A 19,898-nucleotide genomic window follows, 5' to 3' on the forward strand; every position below is an offset into this window, starting at 1 on the left:
CTCTGGGGGTGTTTCAAAGACAGGGTTTATTTGGATCATGGTGATAACTTGCCTGCATTATGCTGAAAGACAGCATAATTCAGCATGTGCACAACATCAGTCCTAACCAGCTGCATTCTGCCATTGAACACACTGTGCAAAGGATGCAGTTTGTGGCATCCTTTGCACAGTGTGTTCAATGTGCTGTCCCAGGAAGGACAGCACATTGAACAGTACAGCCCATGAATACATAATGGAAGTGAATAAAAATGTGTTATTTATGATTGTATCGCTTTTCTCCTTACCCATATGGAAAAATTACTACAACTACATTTGGTACAACACACAGTGCCACCTGGTGGCAAAATGCGAACAACTTCTTTTTTTTCTCTCAGATATTGCTTTCACATGATGCACAGTGTATTCCTGCAAAGCTTAACAGCATTTGGATCACTGAGTGGCACTCCACAATATCTTAAACAGGGATACTTTAATTTTGATCACTCTGTGTGTGTGTGTGTGTGTGTGTGTGTGTGTGTGTGTGTGTGTGTGTGTGTGTGTGTGTGTGTGTGGTGTGTGTGTGTGTATTGCTGATATAAAGGTAAAAATAAAAGCATAAAGGTAAAAGGCAAAGATAAAGATCTTGATATAAAGGTAAAACAAGTAGTGTTTTATTTATTTATTTTTATTTATTTATATCAAAGAGTGCTAGATTTGATTATAGTGTCAGAGCGTGTTTCAGTTCAAGACACAACTATTCTACCTGCAGTGGGTGACAGTAATCATGTGGTACTCACTTAGGGAAGTGGCTAAGTTTATGATCATTCCATTCAGGAAAGGTTACATGCTGAACTACAAAGCAGGAAATTATGATCAGCTGAGGAGTATATCAAGTTCAGCACAATGGTATCAGTTGCAGGATGAGTAGAATATCAACAGTGAACTGGAAGCATTTAAAAAATTCTTAATATGCAAAAGATTTGTAAGAAAATGATGATATGGAAGGAATACTGTGTGCAGGATGATGTCCATTATGAAAATTATAAGCAGCAGACCAAGAAGAGTCAACTGTTGTATGGAAAGCCAAGTCTTAGTTTGAAGAAAATTGGCTTTGCAAGCTAAAGATAACCCCAAAGAATTCTATCACTATGCTGAAAGTAAAAGAAGAAAGAATTGCTTCTTGGCCTTTTGGCTAAGATCAAAGTATAGAATAGTGTGAGGATGACAGATGCAGAAGAGGTTGTTCGACTAATGAGTGCCCATCTTGCTAAAAGCTATCAACCCAGTGTATGCAACATTTAGCTCACTGCTACCTCTTCGCTAAATGAATAAACTCATATGTATGAGGAGGAAGTATTAGAGCTGTTACACAAACTGAATAAAAATTCAGCAATAGAGGCTGATGGGATATCAGCACAGGTGCTAAGCAAGTGTTCAGCTGAACTGGCTATTCCTTTAACCAGGCTATGTAATTTGTCTCAGAACAGTTAAGATTCTGCAGAAGTGGAAAGAATGTATGGTAATTCCATTGCACAAGGGTAGTGCAAATACCAGTGTATCCAGCTATCGATATCAATTGATATCTCATGAGTTGTGGTGAAATTTTTTGGAAAAGTTGGTTAGATTCGCATTCAGAAAAGGATTGACAGAGAATATCTACTTTGCAATCAACAGCATGGGTTTATTAAAGGAAGGTCATGTTTTAGCAACTTGCTCACATTCTATAATAATGTTACCATTAAGCTAGTCAAGGGGAATGGATACACTATGATACTTTTGGATTATGCTAAAGTTTTTGACAGAATACATGGAAGACTGTTGCATAAATTGGGAGAATATGGGTTTGGGTTTTGAAATATTAGCATGGATAAGAGCAGTGCGATAACTAGCTTTTCATGGATCCTGTGCAAGATTTTATTTTTTGCCTCCCTCCCTTTTTTTGTAAAAAAAAATGAAAAAACAAATACAACAGAAGTAAATCTGTTTATTTTTACTTGAACCAAAAACAGTATGGAATCGATCCCCATGGTGGCAAAATTGAAAATTTGAAAATGAAAATATAATACTGATTATTTTTTGATACCCTCATTTCAGGTCCTCTTCATCCTGGGCCCTGTGCTTGTACATCCATTGCATCTGCCTAATTACGGCACTGGATAAGAGGAAGGTTGACTGACAGATATCAAAAAGTGGTATATGGGGGATTTGAGTCTGCAAAATTTAAGGTATCCAGTGGTATATCACAACATTCGGTCCTTGGTCCATTGTTATTCAACCTGTACATTAATGACATTGAGAAGTATTTGACAGGTGATTACAGCTATTTGCTGAAGATGCAAAGATAGGTAGAGTAATCAGGAATGTGGCCGATATGCAGTACTTGCAAAACAATTTGAATAGGCTGGAATTATTGGCATGGGAAAATGGATGTCAGTTCAATGTCAATAAATGTAAAGTCATGCACTTTGGAGTGATTAGATATGCAATGTCATATTATATTGGTGGGATTATGCTAGAAAAACTGATCAGGCTAGGTATCTTGGAGTGAAGTTTAGTTCAGGGACCATATAGCAAAGATTGCAAATACAACTAAAAAGATGTGTAATGCTGAAACAAACTTTCACATGTAAAGATAAGGATATTATTTTGCCTTTTTTTTTTTTTTTTACAAGGCCTCGATAAGACCACACTTTGACTATTGTGTGCAGGCCTGGTCTCCTGGTTTCTGTTATGATTCTGATACAGTGGGAGGAAGAGAGAGCGAGAGAGAGAGAGAGAGAGAGAGTGCAAAGGATAGTGTTAAAATGATATCAGGATTGTGGGATACTGATTATGAAGACAGATTGAGAATTTGTAAACTGCAGACACTAGCAAACAGAAGATAGAGGGTTTGATATGATTGAGATTTACAAAGTTCTGAAAGCATACAGGATTTCAGTGGATAGAATTTTTTATTTTATGTAGGGTGGAAAAAGGACAACAGAGCATCCATGGAAACTGAGAATGACTGCAGCTGAGGAATGGGTGAAATCTAGATTTTTCTCTCATAGAGCGGTGCATGATTGGAATGGATCACTATGGAATATTGTGTGTGCAAGCAGTGTGAATGAATTCAAGAACAAGTATGATAGCTTGTGCATGTAGTATGTGGCCTCTCTCTTGGTTAGTCCCTAACTCTCTGGAGGTCTCTCTTAATAATAATATTCTTATTAAAATAAGTAGTTTGCCTCCTTAATTCTACTCAGTGAATGCATTGTGTTTATCAACATGTGATCTTTCCGATGATGATGATAGACCAGAGGGATATTATTATTATATGACACCTTCAAGGGCTCATTGAAGGAGGGCACCTATTCTACAACTCTGTCCATTCTGCACTCCACAGCTCATTCTAACTGCAACTACACCAATGCCATCTACCACCTACCACCACCACCACTACTAGTATTTCCGCAGAAAATCACAAATATCCATACCCACAGCGGAATTCGAACCCACAGCCTTTTGGCTGGAGAGCAGATATGCTAACCACTCGGCCAACCAGGCCAGTGATATGTGCATGATTTTGTAGGTGTCCTCAATGATATAGCTGAGAAGATAGCAGTCTTCTGGGCAACATAATCACAAGTCAGTAAAATATGGACAATACCCTCAGAATTGTGATTATGTTGTCCAGAAGACTGCTATCAAATTTGGGAGGCAAAAAAAGGAAGTGAACAAACAGCAGTTGATTTCTTCTTCTGTGTATGCTGGTTCACTTGAATACTTTTTTTTTTTGTAAGTATTATGTGACCAAGAATGTCACAATACTGCAACATCCAACTATGCTCTTAATTTGACACCATGTAATTTTTATCTCTCTCAGCAGCTAATGATGTCATTTTCAGTTTGAAAGCTGCACCAGGTCAACTGAAATCAATTCCAGGAGTGTTTCCAGCAACTTTCCAGCTGTCAACAAATGTGTTGCAGATAATTTTATTATTTAATATTATCATTAAATAAAATGATTCCAAGAAAATTTTAAAGTTGACTCATATCTATGATGTGCATTTATACACAGAATAATATATTACATTACATTAATTATATTACATATATTACATTACATTTTAATTTATTACATTAAAATGTATTACAATTGATTTTATTTTTGTTTTATTAGATATTGATGAATGCTTGCTTGGTATTGGTAACTGCAGTCCTGAAAAGGAGACCTGCCATAACACAAATGGAAGTTTTCAATGTATTTCTAAAATGAGTAAGATATTTCCAATTCGATCACCTTCTACTGATTATTGCTCTTCTGGTTTTATATGGAACCCTACTGAAGGATCATGTGATGGTGAGGATAATGTTTGTATTTAAAATTGTACAAAGCACCCTCTTTCTTTCTTCAGTTTCATTATGGGTACCTGGTCATTGCAGGGAAGGATCTCCCAGTGATGGTACTAGCCCTTTTCATCTTTCATCTATTTCTGTTCTTCCTGTATTTTGCATTCTACTTATCTCAAGTCTTTTTTTTTTTACTCTCCTAACTTCCAGACTATCATCACTATAATTAACACCCCATCATTGTGATCACTGTGTGGTGCAACCTGTGGACATCTAGTATGGGGAATCCTGGTATTCTTGCATTGCTTTTGTCCCTGCAAGATCTGGATGGCCTGACCTGAATCAGTCAGCTAGTTGTCTCACCTGCATGGGTAAATGGTAAGTCTTTCCCCACAGTCTGGAGAGAGAGAGTCCAAAACCCTGACATTCCACTCCTGAGTTGAAAGAGTTCATATGTCTCCTAAATCAATTAAAGAAATATCGTTCAGTAGACATCACATCCTTGCTGAAACATCTTTTCAGAAACAATTAGACCAATTCACCATCATCTAACATCATTTGTGTGTGGGGGGGTTACCAATTACGGTAACCCCCACAAAACTTAACTTTTTGAGAGAAGTGATATTGGATGGGAATGCCTCAATGTTGCTGATAAGGAATTTTCTCCGAATTAAAAGATCTAGGAATGGTGACCACAAGAAGAATTCTTATATGTAGGGATAATATTCTAGTATTGACCAGGAATATCATCCCTACTTTTAACATCACCCCCCTCCCCCCAACATGAGGGAAAGCAGAGTTTCTCAACTGCTCTCTCTCTCTCTCTCTCTCTCTCTCTCTCTCTCTCTCTCTCTCTCAGGCACTACATCCTGAACATTTTGTGCTGGTTTAAGTGTCAGAAATGTGGTCATGATCAGGTTGTCTGTCATGGCTCTGCCATTTATGCCAGCAAAGAATATGAAAATAAAGACTGAAAAAAAAAATCCAAATATTCTAACTTAAGAAAAATCATTCAGCCTACTTCTGAGCATGCCAAAGGTGAAAGAATGAAAAAAAAGATCCAAAAGATCAAGACAAAGCCGAACACATCATATCAAGAAGTAGAAGTATATCACAACAGCATCTAGCAGAAACCTACTTACACTGAGAAGGTAAAAGTAAAATGAGTAACTAAAGGGGACACAAGTGTCATTGTCCCCTTCTCACAGTTATATCATTCCTGAATGATATGATTTTACTTGAATTCTCAATAAAGCTAATCAGAGAAAAAAAATATATGAAACATACCAAAAATGATTCTGCTATATCAAAACTCACTAGTTAAAAAAATGGAATATGCACCTCAAAGAATTAGGGACTTTCCTTTGGACTTTAATTTTCTGAGATGCACATTTCATTATTTTTTCCCAGAGGAAAATAAAAATACTTGGTCTCCTTGGTGGAGTTGAATTTAATGACATCTTGTATATATTTCTTGAGAAATATATACAAGATGTCATCAAGAAATATTGGCTGTCCCCAATTCCCTAAAATGGAAAAATTCAAACAAGGCTGATAAAAACAAGACCTGTCAGATGGATCTACCAAAAATATCTTTATTTTTGATGGATTCATCTGACTAAAATATATCACAATGACCATCCGTCTGATAAAAATATACAGGTATCCCTTGCTTAACGCGGGATTTGATTAACACGGTGAAATTAATTGCGGCAATCCCTTGATATAAGCGGCAAGAGTTTTGATTAATGCACCTTTAACTCTGCGGAGCTCGCAGCTCATCTGACAGATACATGCAAAATGTTTAATATAAATATTCTTACACAATTCAGTGTATAGCTTGGAGGTCATGAGTAGCTGTGCATTCATATATTATGAGTGATGTTCTGTACTGTTTTTTACTATCAGTTTGGTTTAACATGTTATGAAAAGGTTTGTGATATTTGACAGTAAATTGTACTGAAGGATACTGTGACTTCTGATATCAGTATAGCATGGTTTGGTTGTTGTTTTTTTATTATTTGTTCAGTAATTTCTAGATTGTAACTGAAAATAAATAGACCATCATGTATTACTGAAATAGAGAGCCAAAGGCTTATTTATCATACATGCCCTCTAGGAGATGTGCTTTACATTACGGAAAATACTAAGGAAAGTGATCTGGAGCTTACTCCATTTTTACTATGATTTGCCCATAAGGTTGGTTATGCTTGCATCCACCAAAACTTTTAGTTTCTATATATTCGGCAAGAAACTCTTCTAGTTTCTATATTCGGCTATGAAATAATGTTGGATTCAATGTCCACTTAATTTGTACCATCATGTATTATATTTGCAGTGTTTTTTCTTTATGTTTTATTGCTTGTTTGCCGAGATCTGGAGAGTCATTTTGCTTGTTATTGTAGAATTCATGCCGATAAGAAAAAAACTAAAACTGTTCAAACGACTCTTAATAACTTCTTATGATAAAAAAAAATTGCAGTAAATAATGTAGGTACAATAATTTATTAAACATTTACTTTGCATTCATTTTTTATCTTTCCTAGAAGAGTATCATATAAAATGAATTATTAATACAGTAATCTATCATGGATGAATTGTAATTTTTACCATTGATTATTAGATTTGATTAACGCGATTTTGATATACGCGGTAACATCGAGGTAATTATTAACAGCATTAATCGAGGGATACCTGTATTTATTTTTGATGGATTTTCATTATTATGAAAGCATTTCTACAATGTAATTGCCATAGATTCTGCCAAAACATTGTGACAACACCCGTGTCCTCCTGTAGAAGTATAAGAGGCGGTTACCATTTGCTTTTCATCAGTATCTCTTATAAGAATATTTTCACCTACTTACTATTTGGTGTATATTCCAGAATTGCCTTGATGACTTCATGTTACAGTTTGCCACCTCCTATTCTTATAATGGAGGATTTAAATGTTCACATCACTCTTTGGGATGGTGCACATACTAAGATAGTTGTAGAACATATGCATAAATGGCAGTGAGAAAGTAATTAAAGTGAAGTTGATAAAGATGAGGCAAGAAATTAAACATATGAGGAATAAACTACGAATAATTACAATCTACATGGAAATATGAAGAAGAATGGGATGAAAGATGACCTGTTGTAAGAGATATCGAATTATTTGAGAGTAGCCCTATATGAGGATTTGATTATTAGAGGTGCAATGAGTGAAAAGGTGCACAAAGTTTGTTTTCAAGGAGGTAAAATGGACAGAGTGATTGAAGCATTGGATAAGAAGAGTAAGTGAGGAAAAGAGTTGGCACTGGTAGTTAGCACAAATGATCTGAATGGTAACAAGGAGAATATAAGGATGGATGTCAGGAGGCTGTTGAGCAGAGTGAAAGATAACTGTGTGGTAGGTAAGGTAGTCAGTGTCTTGCCCAGATATGATAATGATGAGTTGAGAAAGCGAGCTAAGATTATGAATGGAATACTAGTAGAGTTGCATGAAGAGAGAAGAGTTCATTCTGTGAACATATGGGATGAATTTGAGGGACAGATGAGCTGAATAAAAGAGATGGGCTAAAGATTGGTTCATATTGGCTGTGAAGCAAGTTGGAAGGCATCAAACCTGCACTGCGTGTATGAGCCCAGGGTTGTCAGATTTCTTGGTTGTCAAAACTGGGACACAGGACCGAATCGAAGAAATTTTGACAACCAAATAAAAAAAAAAAAAAAACTACACATCTACTTTCTACAAATGAACTACAAATATCACAGTCATGAGATTCTTTATTTTATAAAGATAATACAACTGAACTAGAAAAAAAATCATAGAGACAAATAAAACATTCTTTGTTTTATAAAGATTCTACTCAACTAAAAAAATCACAGTGATAAATATAAAATATTAGATATTCAAGTTACTTGACTTTATACTTGAATCAAGTATAACACAAACACAAAATTTAAAGAAAAGAAAATCACAAAAACATTTTTTTAATTATAACTATAAGAAATAATACCATGGGCTTATTTCAACTATTTAAAAATCACAAAACTAATATTAGTTATCCTTTGTTTTAATTAAAATATTACTCTTTCTTTTTGAACTTATCACTAGATTTGGCCATTTTCAATAGAGCCTTGTTATTCAGTAAATAATCATGCATTTGAAGACAATTAAAATCGTAGGTTTCGAGACATTGAAGAATACTTTCAACAGTATTTATTGAAAGTCTATTTCTGTCCTCTGTTCCATTCGATTTCCATTAAGGAAAATATTCTTTCCACCTTACTATTGTGACCAGGTATAGAAAAAACATTCACATATATTATACAAATCTTTATATTGCTCCAGAAATTCCGTTTTCCATTTTTTGGAAACGGAATTTATAAATGGGCATTTATTATTATTATTATTATTATTATTATTATTATTCAGGCCTCCATGGAGTCAAAAGACTCATCGTGAGAGGTCCTTCCTAAGAACATAAAGTCTATCATACCACTCCTTAAACTCATTGACCGTTCTCACCTTCACCACTCCATCAGGCAATGTATTCCACGTCTCAACCACCCTCCATGCAAAGAAACCACTCCTCACCTTCTTGCTCACAGTTTCCTGTTGTAACTTCCAGGGATGGCCTCTTGTCATCACTCCTTCCTGCTGTTCAACCAAGCGAAAGAACTCCCCATTTATATTTTGAAAATATAAATGCCCATTTTTCTGAAGCTATTTTTTTATTACACTCTGAAGATTTTAATTCTTCCTCTAATATGGTTTTCAATTTGGTGATTTGATTAAATGAGTATGTATCATTTATATCAACATTTTTTGTCTTCAAATATTTAAAACTTTTTTCTGCATCTTCCCACTTTGGAATTTCTTCCAAAGTCAACCATGAAAACACTGAATATTTTTCCAATGGTATTGTCCACTGTTTTAAATATTCAGTCATTGTTTCATAAAATTTTGTTGTTTCTTCATGAAATTCATTGATTTTTTTTTTTTTGAAATTAATCCACTTTCTTCATATTTTTTTATTATTGTTTTAACTTGAAATGGTACAAATTTATTATTTAACTTTTCTATTGCTGTTTTGACACTAGATTTTATATCCTCTAAAACTTCTATAATCGACTTTTTTCTTCCTTCAATTTTTAATATTTGAAAATGAATACTACTACATTAGCTATGTAGGAACCAAAGATAGGCGTCACTAAGAGGGTTTTTTAAAAAAAAATCTAGTAAAGTCTTTGGTGCTTTTTCCTCCAACAAGAAAAAAGATTTAAGAGCTTAAAATAATTTTATAGTTCGCTCGATAACAGGTAGCAGCGATAACTATCTTGTTTTTCAATGTGACAGTAATTTTTTATATTCTACATCCACAAAATTGCAAAAATCTATAGCAAAAAAATTAAATAGTTTTAAAATAATCTGTTCAACATCGCAAGATAATTGGTTGGGTGTGGTTTGTAATGTATTGTGTAATATGTGGGCTGGACATCCAATTCCTTCAATGTCTGCTCCAATTTCTGTTTTTAGTTTAGTGTACACATTGTTAGTACCTTTTCTTTCTCAGCCTCCAAAATTAACATTTGCATTGTTGCCACCTTATCCACTGTCTCCCCTTTTAAATTGGGGAGTTTAAATTATTGAAAATTTTTTACAATCATTTTCAATAATTTTAAGTTTATGCTGATCTTGGAAAAATACTGAATCATGATTGGAAAAATGTTTTGATCCTTATGATTACTAGCATTGGTGCTAATTGAATAAAATGAACAAATTTCAATTTTGTTACAAATTATATTAATCGAATTAGGTGCAAGAATCCGATTAATTAAACTCGTTCTTTTCGTTTTTGTTGAAAAATACTGTATTGCAATTTTTGAATCGTTGATTTTTTTTGGTATTAGCCTATTGAGATAGTCTGTAGACCCAAAAGATTGATGTTGTTTAATCACGTGATAAGCAAAACACAATTCTGCTGCCATAATTTTTTCCTCTTCTGAACTATCTTATTTTACAAAATAATTTGTAATAGTTTTACTCATACTTGATGCTGCTACATTGGATTGATGTTTCTCTTTTTTTATATGATCTTTTATATTGGCAATTCCCCCATGACTTATACTTAAATAACTGTTACAATTTCCCTACTGAGTGTTCCTGGCAAGATCTATGCAAGTATACTTGAGAAACGGTTGTGAAGAATCGTGGAAGAAAAGCTTGGTGAAGAACAAGCTAGATTCAGGCCAAATAGAGGCTGTCAGGATCAGATCTTCACTTTACGACAAATAGTCGAGAAAGCATGGGAATATAACAAAGATCTGTATTTAAGTTTTGTCGATCTGGAAAAGGCATATGACAAGGTACCAAGAGAGAAGCTATTCAATACGCTGCAGTTATATGGTGTCAATGGGACATTATATCAAGCAATACTTAGTCTTTATTTGAGTTGTAAGTCAGCAGTTAGAATTGAAGGAAGTACAGGAAGATGGTTTAATGTTAAATCTGGTGTGAGACAAGGATGTACATTATCCCCTCTGTTATTCATTATCTGTATGGATCGCATTATGAAGGAAAGTGGTATTAAACATGATATCGAAATTGGAGATGTTAATGTCAGCTCTTTGCTCTATGCGGATGATGTTATACTTCTAAATAAATCTGCTACAAGTCTGCAAGATTCTCTGACTAAATTGAATAGCTCTTGTAATAGATATGGTATGAAGGTCAGCAATAAAAAGACAAAGACAATGAAAATAGGCAGAATCATTGAAAATGTCAACTGTGTTGTGAATGGAGAACCTGTGGAACAAGTAAAACATTTCAGCTATTTAGGCAAGATTTTTACTGAAGATGGTAAATTAAATATAGAAATAGACAACAGAATCAGCAAAGCTGGTATGGTGGGAAGTCAATTGAATAAATTCATATGGAATAAGAGAGAAATTAGTTGGAACACTAAATTAGCTGTATACAAGACACTGTTCAAACCAGTTTTAACTTATGGATCTGAGAGCTGGGTCAGAAGTAAAACACTTGACTAAAGACTAGAGACTTCAGATATGAGAGTCCTGAGAAAGATTATAGGCGTGAACAGGTGGCATCAATGGCAGTATCATATTAAAAACGAGGATATTAGGAAAGAACTTGACATTGTCAGCATCCATGAATGCGTTAGCAGAGCTAATCTCAGGTGGTATGGTCACTTAAACAGAATGGGCGAGGAAAGATTAACAAAACAAGTGTTCTCTTCCAGGTTGGCAGGAAAACGACCGAGAGTAAGACCAAGATATAGGTGGATTGATACGGTACAAAGTGCTTTAGATGATAGAAATATAAGAGCTGATAATATTGGAGTGTTGACAAGTAACAGACTGATTTGGAGGAAAATTGTAGATAGGAAATTAATAATGATGTAATTTTTTTCATGTAGTACTATCATATCCTGTACACCCCTTGAGGGTACATGGCAGGAATTTGATGATGATGTTTACAAAAACCTTCGTATTCTGTCCTTCCTCTTTTGATAAAAGGATAATTTTCACTATACTTTTTCTAAAAATTTGCATTGTCTCTTCGGCATTTTCAGCAGGGCTAAAAATAAATAATGTAATTAGAAACGTTATTATTAATTTCAAAGAATATATTTCAAGTAATTACTAATGATCAAGTTTTAAAATAGTAATGATAACTTACATAAGAAAACGAAACACAAAATAAAATACAGTAAATAAATCAACGGTCAACAGAACTAAATGCATCTACCCTGGCTCTTGGTCAAACAGTACTGTTTAAATGTATGTGATCACTGCAAGTCCCCTCCACACATCATCATGAAACATGACCAGCGCACGGTTAAATCATAATAATATACACAAATACACTGCTAAAAATTTCTTTAGTTCGGCAAAAGCGGATTTCGAAAGCTTTCCAATATTTTGAAGCATTCAAAAAGGTCTATTCAGGACATCAGGATATGTGGCTTAAAATTGGGACAATCCCAATTAATCGGGACATCTGACAACCCTAGCCAGCCAGATCTTACCTATGCACATTGCAAAAAAAGGCAGCAATTAGGAAGAGAAATGTCAAAGTGGAGATTAAGCATGGACAATCAGTTACAAAGAAGGGATACTAGTGAGAAAATCAAACTTAGTAAATAAGCTGGAAGTTGAAGTGGAATGTGATATAACATGCACATGTTTCCAGTGCATGTGCATATTTGAATATGTATGGTGTGAAGTTGAAATTAACAGACTAGTATATCTAACAGGATGCTGTTATAGACCAGAAAATGTAGAAAATACCGATTGTGAAATGTTTAAGCAAATTGATTGGGCATGTAAATGGAATGTGATCCTGCTGGGAGACTTTAAAAAATTACAGGAATGTAGAATGGAAGGAGGTGATAGTGTATGGAGGGATAAATATCTTAAGCAGCATGTGACCAAATCAAATGGTGGCATTAGTGTTTTGAATTTGGTGATTATTTCACAAGAGGTAGTTATTGAGGCATTAACACTGCCACTAGTGAGAGTGATTATGAGGTACTTGTTTGGGAAGTGGTGAAACAAGAAAAGGTTACTACTAGAAAAAGATATATGTGGAATTATAAGGTGGCTCATTATGGGAAGCTCTGTAGTCAACTGGCATCATTACATTGGATAGATGAGCTGTGCAGAAAAGATGTTGACAGTGCATGGAAATTCATAAGGCCATACCTGACACAAGCAATGTAGTAAGCAAGTAAATAGAGTTGGAGTGAAATGGATGAACAGTGAAATCAAGCAAGCTGTGTTGGAAAAGAAAATAATGTGGAGGAGGTACAAGACAGCTGGTGGCAATTGGATCCATGAGGAGTATAAAATGCAGGTTAGGATGGTAACAAGCATGATAAAGAAGAAAAAGGTGCAGTATGAGAGAAGATTGGCTAGTCAGGCCAAGATTAATTCAAGGGAATTCTTCTGCAATATGGTGAGGAAGAAGAAGAATTATGGCAGATTGACACTGATGGATTAGTCAATGCAGCCAAATTAGTCAATCACCAAGTGTTCTTTGGGAATGTGCACAACAGTTAGCTAAACCCTTGACCTGGTAATTAAATGAAAGTTTTGCAGTGAGCAAGGTTGCTAAGGAGTGGAAAGAAGGAAAAATAATACCACTCCACAAGCATGATTCTAGGACAGAAGTTTCCAATTATAGACCAATCTATATAACTGTAGTTGTAATCAAAGTGCTGTAGAGATATAAGGAAAAGAATACAAGATTGGTTGATGGACGTAGTAATCTTTATGAAAGTGAGCATGGATTTGTCTTGTTTTATCATTTTACTTACATTTTATGATAGGGTAATGAGAATATTAGATAAGGGAGAGTCATATATAGTGATATCTTGGATTTTGCAAATGCGTTTGATAGATAATCACATGATAACTTGGTATACAAGCTGAAGAGAATGGGAATTGATCATATATTTTGTTAAATAGATTGGTGATTGGCTCTCTGAATGAAACCAGCAAGTTACATAGTCTGGTGGAGAGGAGGAAGAGGGGAGATATGATAGAGACCTACAAGTTGGTAAGGGGTTGTTATAAGATCAATGGTGGAGAAGTTCTACAGAGAATAGTGGGAGATCAGGGGAAAACCAGAGGTCATCCCTGGAAACTGTATAAAGAGGGTGTGAGTAAGGGAGTGAGAGGCAGGTTTTTTTCGTGCAGAGTTGTGAATGATTGGAATGCCTTGCATGAGAGTGTGGTGTCTGCAAGGAGTTTGAGTGTGTTTAAGACACGGTATGATGAGATGTGTGTGTGTGTGTGATAAAAGGACCTCCCAGATGAGTCTTTGACTCCATGAGGTCTTGGGGTAATAATAATAATGATGGAGCAGTGTCTCAAAAAAATGAGGGTAACCAGTGGCATGCCTCAGAGTTCTGTTCTTTGACTCCTATTGTTTAACTTGTCTGCATATGATATATCTGACTGAAGATCTTCAATAGTTTGCTGATGATGCAAAGTTCAGATGAATTATAAGTAGCACTGCTGCTGTTAATTCCTTTCACGAAGATTTGAATGGACTTTTGACTTGGACAAAGGAATGGGGTTGTAGTATTAATATTAATAAGTGCAAAGTGTTTGCATTTTGGAGTGCAGAAATATAACATCACATCCAAATCTCAAATGGGATTTGAGATTTGGATGTGATGGTTAATAGTAGACTGAAGTTTAAAGGGCATATTACAAGTGTTGAAAAGACTGCATATCATAGTGCTGCTATGATAAGAAGTACTCTAACGTGTTTTCTTTCATGCTTACATGGTGATCAGAATACATTTTTAAAATTATGGAGACAATTACCATGTTATGTCTATAACACGGTAGTTGTCTCCATAATTTTCAAAATGTACTCTAACATGTAGGGATAAAGAAGTAGTTGTGCCACTGTATAAAGAGATGTGGATTGCAGAGTTTGGTGGATAGGAGGGAAAGAGGTGATATGATAGCGACATTTAAGTTAGTGAGGGAATTTTATCAGATTAATCCAGAGGTGATTATAAAAGATTAGAAGGTGAGAGGGAAAGAACCAGAGCCCATCTCTGGAATTTATATAAGATTGTGGTGAATAGGGTGTGAGTAGTAGATTTTTTACAGAGAGAGACTTGTGAGTGAATGGAATGCATTACCAGAATATTTTGTTAATGCAGGGAGTTCTAAGGACTTTAAGATTCAGTATGATAAATATGTTGTTACTTGAATGAACCTCCCAGAATGAGGCTTCCAACTCCATGGAGAGTGCAATAATAACAATAATAATAATAATAACCAGCTTGGAAACCTGACTTCATATACTTCACAGGGAATGTATGGGACACGTGGTCAAAAGCAAACTTCACAGAACCTTCCAGATCCATTTCACAAATATGCACATCTTGATTCCAACCCAAATAATGTGCACTTCCACCTTCAGTCTGCAAAACCTTAACTTCCAGGGATGGCCCCTTGTCATCGCTCCTTCCTGCTGTTCCACCAAAAATAATAAAGAAAATTTTTGTTTCAAACACACAAAGCACCACAATCACTCAGTTACATGAAATTATGAAAAATAAACAAAACTATACCAAAATGCAAATCAAATTGCTACTTTAGTACAAAAATAAAATTTATCTTTCCAACACCTCTCCAATGCTTTGTCATGAAGTTATTCTGTATATTAGGGAATGGAAAGGGAATAGGGAATGGAAGGAAGGTAAGATAGTGCCATTGCATAAGGGCAGTAGCAGACTGGAAGTGTCTAATTATAGCCCTGTTTGTGTGTCATCAGTAGTTAAGGTCTTGGAGAAATTAGTGAGGGACTATATACAGCATTGGGCAGATGAGGGTAATGTCATCTGTGAGAATCAACAAGAATTTGTTAAGGGGGTGCTCTTGCTTTAGTAATATGGTTGCCTTTTATAATAAAGTGACAAGAGCAGTTGATGAGGGAAAGGCATATACTGCCCTTTTTTTTTGATTTTGCAAAGGCATTTGACAGGGTGCCACGTGATAAGCTGATATTTAAGTTGCAGCACATGGGTTTAAATGTCAGGTTAGTCAAATAGATTCAGGATTGACTGACTGATAGGTATCAGAGAGTTGTGTATGGTGAGGCAATATCAAGGAAGCAGAAAGTAACAAGTGGGGGTTCCACAGGGCTCAGTACTGGGACCTGTATTGTTCAACCTTTATATCAATGATATTGTCAATGGATTGCAAGGGGACATTCAGTTGTTTGAAGATGATGTGAAGCTGGGAAGGGTTATCAGTAATAGTGCAGATGTGGCAGCCTGCAGGAGGATTTGAATAAACTAGACAGATGGGCAAATGAATGGGGGTATCGGTTCAATTCAGCAAAATATAAAGTCTTGAGGTTTGGGATTGGAGGAGCTGTACTGGAGGAGGTAGGGAGACGAGACCTAGGGGTGATGATTGATAGAAAAATGAAATTCAGGGCGAATATTGCAAAGGTGGTGAGGGTAACTCAGAGGATTGCTGCAATACTGAGAAGGACGCTGACCTGTAGAGATAAAAGCGTTATCATTCCGTTGTATAAGACCCTGATCAGCCCACACTTAGACTATTGTTCTCAGATTTGGTCCTCAGGATTTGAAGAGGATAAATTGACTGTGGAAGGGGTACAGAGGCAGATTACAAAGATGGTTTCAGGACTGTACAATATGAGTTATTAGTATCAACTGAAGGAACGTGGACTGCAGAGTTTGGTAGATAGAAGGAGAGGTGATATGATCGAGACTTTTAAACTGTTGAGAGGCAGTTACAGGGTAGACATTGGAGAGCTCTTTCACTTGGTGGAAGGGTGGGAAGGAGTGATGACAAGGGGCCATCCCTGGAAGTTACGAAAGGAGGCTGTGCACAAGAGGGTGAGGAGTGGTTTCTTTGCGTGGAGGGTGGTTGAATCTTGGAATGCATTGCCTGAGAGAGTGGTTGGAGTGGGAATGGTCAATGGGTTCAAGGAGTGGTATGATAAACTTTGTGTTTCCTAAAAATGACCTCCCACGATGAGTCTTTTGACTCCATGCCTGGATAGTAATAATAATGATAATAATATTACGTTTGTGAATATATATATGTATAATGGATAAAAGTTTGCAAAGATTCATAAAATGGCATTCTTAATAAATAATGGATCTCATTTTATAATCTTTGCAAACGTTCATCCATTATGTGTACACGTATAATGTAAATGTGTCTTTTTAAAAAAATTAAAAAACATGTTTAAAAATTAAAAAAAAAAACATTTTAAAAAAAATGTGTTTAAAAAACTTATTTTTTTAAAAAATGTGAGTTAATCTTTAAAGATTCTTGTGGCATAAATATAAATAGATGTATTTATATAAGGGATTGGAACATTTTTCAACAAACTGCAAGGCTCCAATCCTTTATATCTCTTGATAGAATATAATCCCTTAATTAATTAAATCCCTTGGTAGAATATATACATATTATATATGAGTATCACCTTATTCCCACATATTTTCCTATCAACAAAATTTCTCATCTGTTGCCATCTATAAAAAAACAAATTGTTGCCTCTGTCTTTAGCTGTATGTCTGCCCAAAGTATGTCAAATGTAATTTGACATACTTTGGTCAAACATACATATTGATTTGGGCAGACAGGTCTGTAGAAAAAAAAAGAATTAAGGAGCATCAGTACTATATTGAATATGTGAAACTTTCAAAGTCTGGTTTGGCACAGCATAGTATTGACACTAAACACAGTATCCTTCAATACTCAACACTCAGTAACACAGTATCAATGAGATCCATAATATTTAATAAGTTGTAAATATGAATGCCTTTTCAAAGAAAGTTGTGAAGCCTTTTTACATCAGTCTAATCTGAATCAGAATGATTGTCTCACTCTCTCTCTCTTCCCAAAGTTTGGGAGATTCTCATTTTATGTAAACATCAAAAATTGTTTAATATTAATTTTAATATTAATTTTTAGTATGCCGTAACTATTTTTTAATTGGTAAACCTATTATTGTATGTGCTTTGCATTCTTGTTTGTTGATATTCTTGTTGTTTCTACACACTGATGATGTACTGTTATTTTCGGTGCAAAATAGCTGTACTTTTATTAAAGCTTATTACCTTGGTTATTTTATAATTTTAATTTGTTTTAAAATCAGTGTGTGTTTTATTCTTATTTTTTTAGATATTGATGAATGCTCTTTGAGAAATGAAATTTGTAATGAGAGGGGGCAGTGCATAAACACAATAGGATCTTTCTCATGTTCTTTAGTTTCAACAGCACAGTGTCCACCTGGTTTTAAACATAATGATGCATCATCTTCTTGTGTAGGTATGATATTTTTGTTGCTGTATACAAAGAACATTATGAACTAGGAAGTTTTATTGATTTGTGTATCATCCAAAACCTGAAATATTTCTAAAAGTTTTTTGCAATGAGATCTCTTCAAGATTTTCAGTGATCTTTAAACATTAAGAGTCAATTTACACTCTTTCATGTGCCATATTCATTTAGAAAGGTGATGCCTTGAAAGATGGGCATGATTTGTGATAGTCTTTTAGCCTTGATTAGCCTTTTGTGGTGTTCTCTGAAGGAACATCTACCAAAGATGAACATGAGGGATTTCAGAATGTCCAATATTATGTTGAAAATCAGTATAGTAGGAAATGAAAATCTGGGAAAAACATTTTCAAAAACATATATTTTTTTTATAACTCTGTTTTGTACATGTGAACCATGATGTTTTAAATTATGTGGAAATTACTGAACATATGGGTTGAAGAATATGAATTATATAAAGAAGATAAAAATAATTTGGTCTAATGCTTTGTGTTTCATATAATGTGTGATCAGTAACAATAGCATTATTCTGTACATGTATACGGGGGTATACATGTTATTTGTTTGCATATATACAAGTGGCGTGTTAGTTAATGTCGGATAATTTTCAGTTCTCATGTTTACATTATTGGTTTGTGCAGAAGTTGAATTATAATTATATTGATGGTATATGTGTGATCGGACATTCATTATAAATGAAGTCATTAATGTGGTGAGTAAAGTCAGTAATATGGTGTGAATTTTCATTAATTGGATTTTCTTATATGAGTCGAGATAGGTCTAATTTACACATGTATGACTACCATTGTATTGCTGGTAAAGACATAACAGTTTAGGTGCTAGTTGCATTTTTTCAACTTGTTATTGGTTAACTTTTTTTTAAAAAAATTGTTACTAGATTATGAAGATGGAAGCTCAGCAGATCTGTTTAAGAAGGAATAATCGCCATGTCAATATATTAACTGCTTTTAATGAATTACTTTTTACTGAAACTTTTGGAGATGTGACTTTAGTATGTGAAGGTAAGAGACTTAAAGCAAACAAAAGAGTGCTATCTGCCTGCAGTTCTTTCTTTTATGGCATATTTCTTGAAAATTCGTGTAAACATCCATTTGTTATTCTCAAAGATATAAAATACATGAATTTAAAAATGATAATAGATTTTATATACAAGGGTGAAGTGATCATTTTGCAGGACAAATTTGCTATGTTACTTAGTGCTGCTAAAATTCTGAATGTTGAGATCTGTACATAGGTTGCACGTTGGGATACTTCCAGTATTAATATTTAGGAGAAGATTGAACATGACTCAAGTAACCAGGCCTTGTTACTTGCTGAGATGCAACCAAAAAAACACAGCACAGAATTACCACCATTAATTAAGAGGAAGACCTCGGAGTAGATATTATTATTATTATTACTACCCAAGACACCATGGAGTCAAAGCCTCATCTGGGAGGTCCTTTTATCATATACACAGCTCATCATACCGTGCTTTAAACACACTCAAATTCTCTGCAGACACCACACTCTCAGGCAAGGCATTCCAATCATTCACAACTCTGCATGAAAAAAACCTGCATCTCACTCCCCTACTCACACCCTCTTTATACAGTTTCCAGGGATGACCTCTGGTTCTCCCCTGATCTCCCACTATTTTTTGTAGAACCTCTCCAACATTGATCCTATAACAACCTCTTACTAACTGGTAGTCTCTATCATAT

The 19,898-nt window shown here is 34.9% G+C and overlaps 1 protein-coding gene across 2 annotated transcripts in view; it reads left to right on the plus strand.

Annotated features, from left to right (window-relative positions):
* LOC150109235 (uncharacterized) overlaps window positions 1-19,898 on the plus strand; it is a 415,237-nt gene that overhangs the window by 123,864 nt on the left and 271,475 nt on the right. For both annotated transcript variants that reach the window (XM_090406508.1, XM_090406517.1), the window contains exons 5-6: window positions 4,142-4,321; window positions 18,019-18,165. In XM_090406508.1, coding sequence (XP_090262634.1) covers window positions 4,142-4,321; window positions 18,019-18,165 — 327 coding nt within the window. The remainder of the gene's footprint in view (window positions 1-4,141; window positions 4,322-18,018; window positions 18,166-19,898) is intronic.

Source organism: Typopeltis vanoorti, chromosome 2, assembly GCF_054136105.1.
Source record: "Typopeltis vanoorti isolate ZY-2024b chromosome 2, IOZ_Tvanoo_1.0, whole genome shotgun sequence".
Lineage (NCBI taxonomy): Eukaryota > Metazoa > Arthropoda > Arachnida > Uropygi > Thelyphonidae > Typopeltis > Typopeltis vanoorti.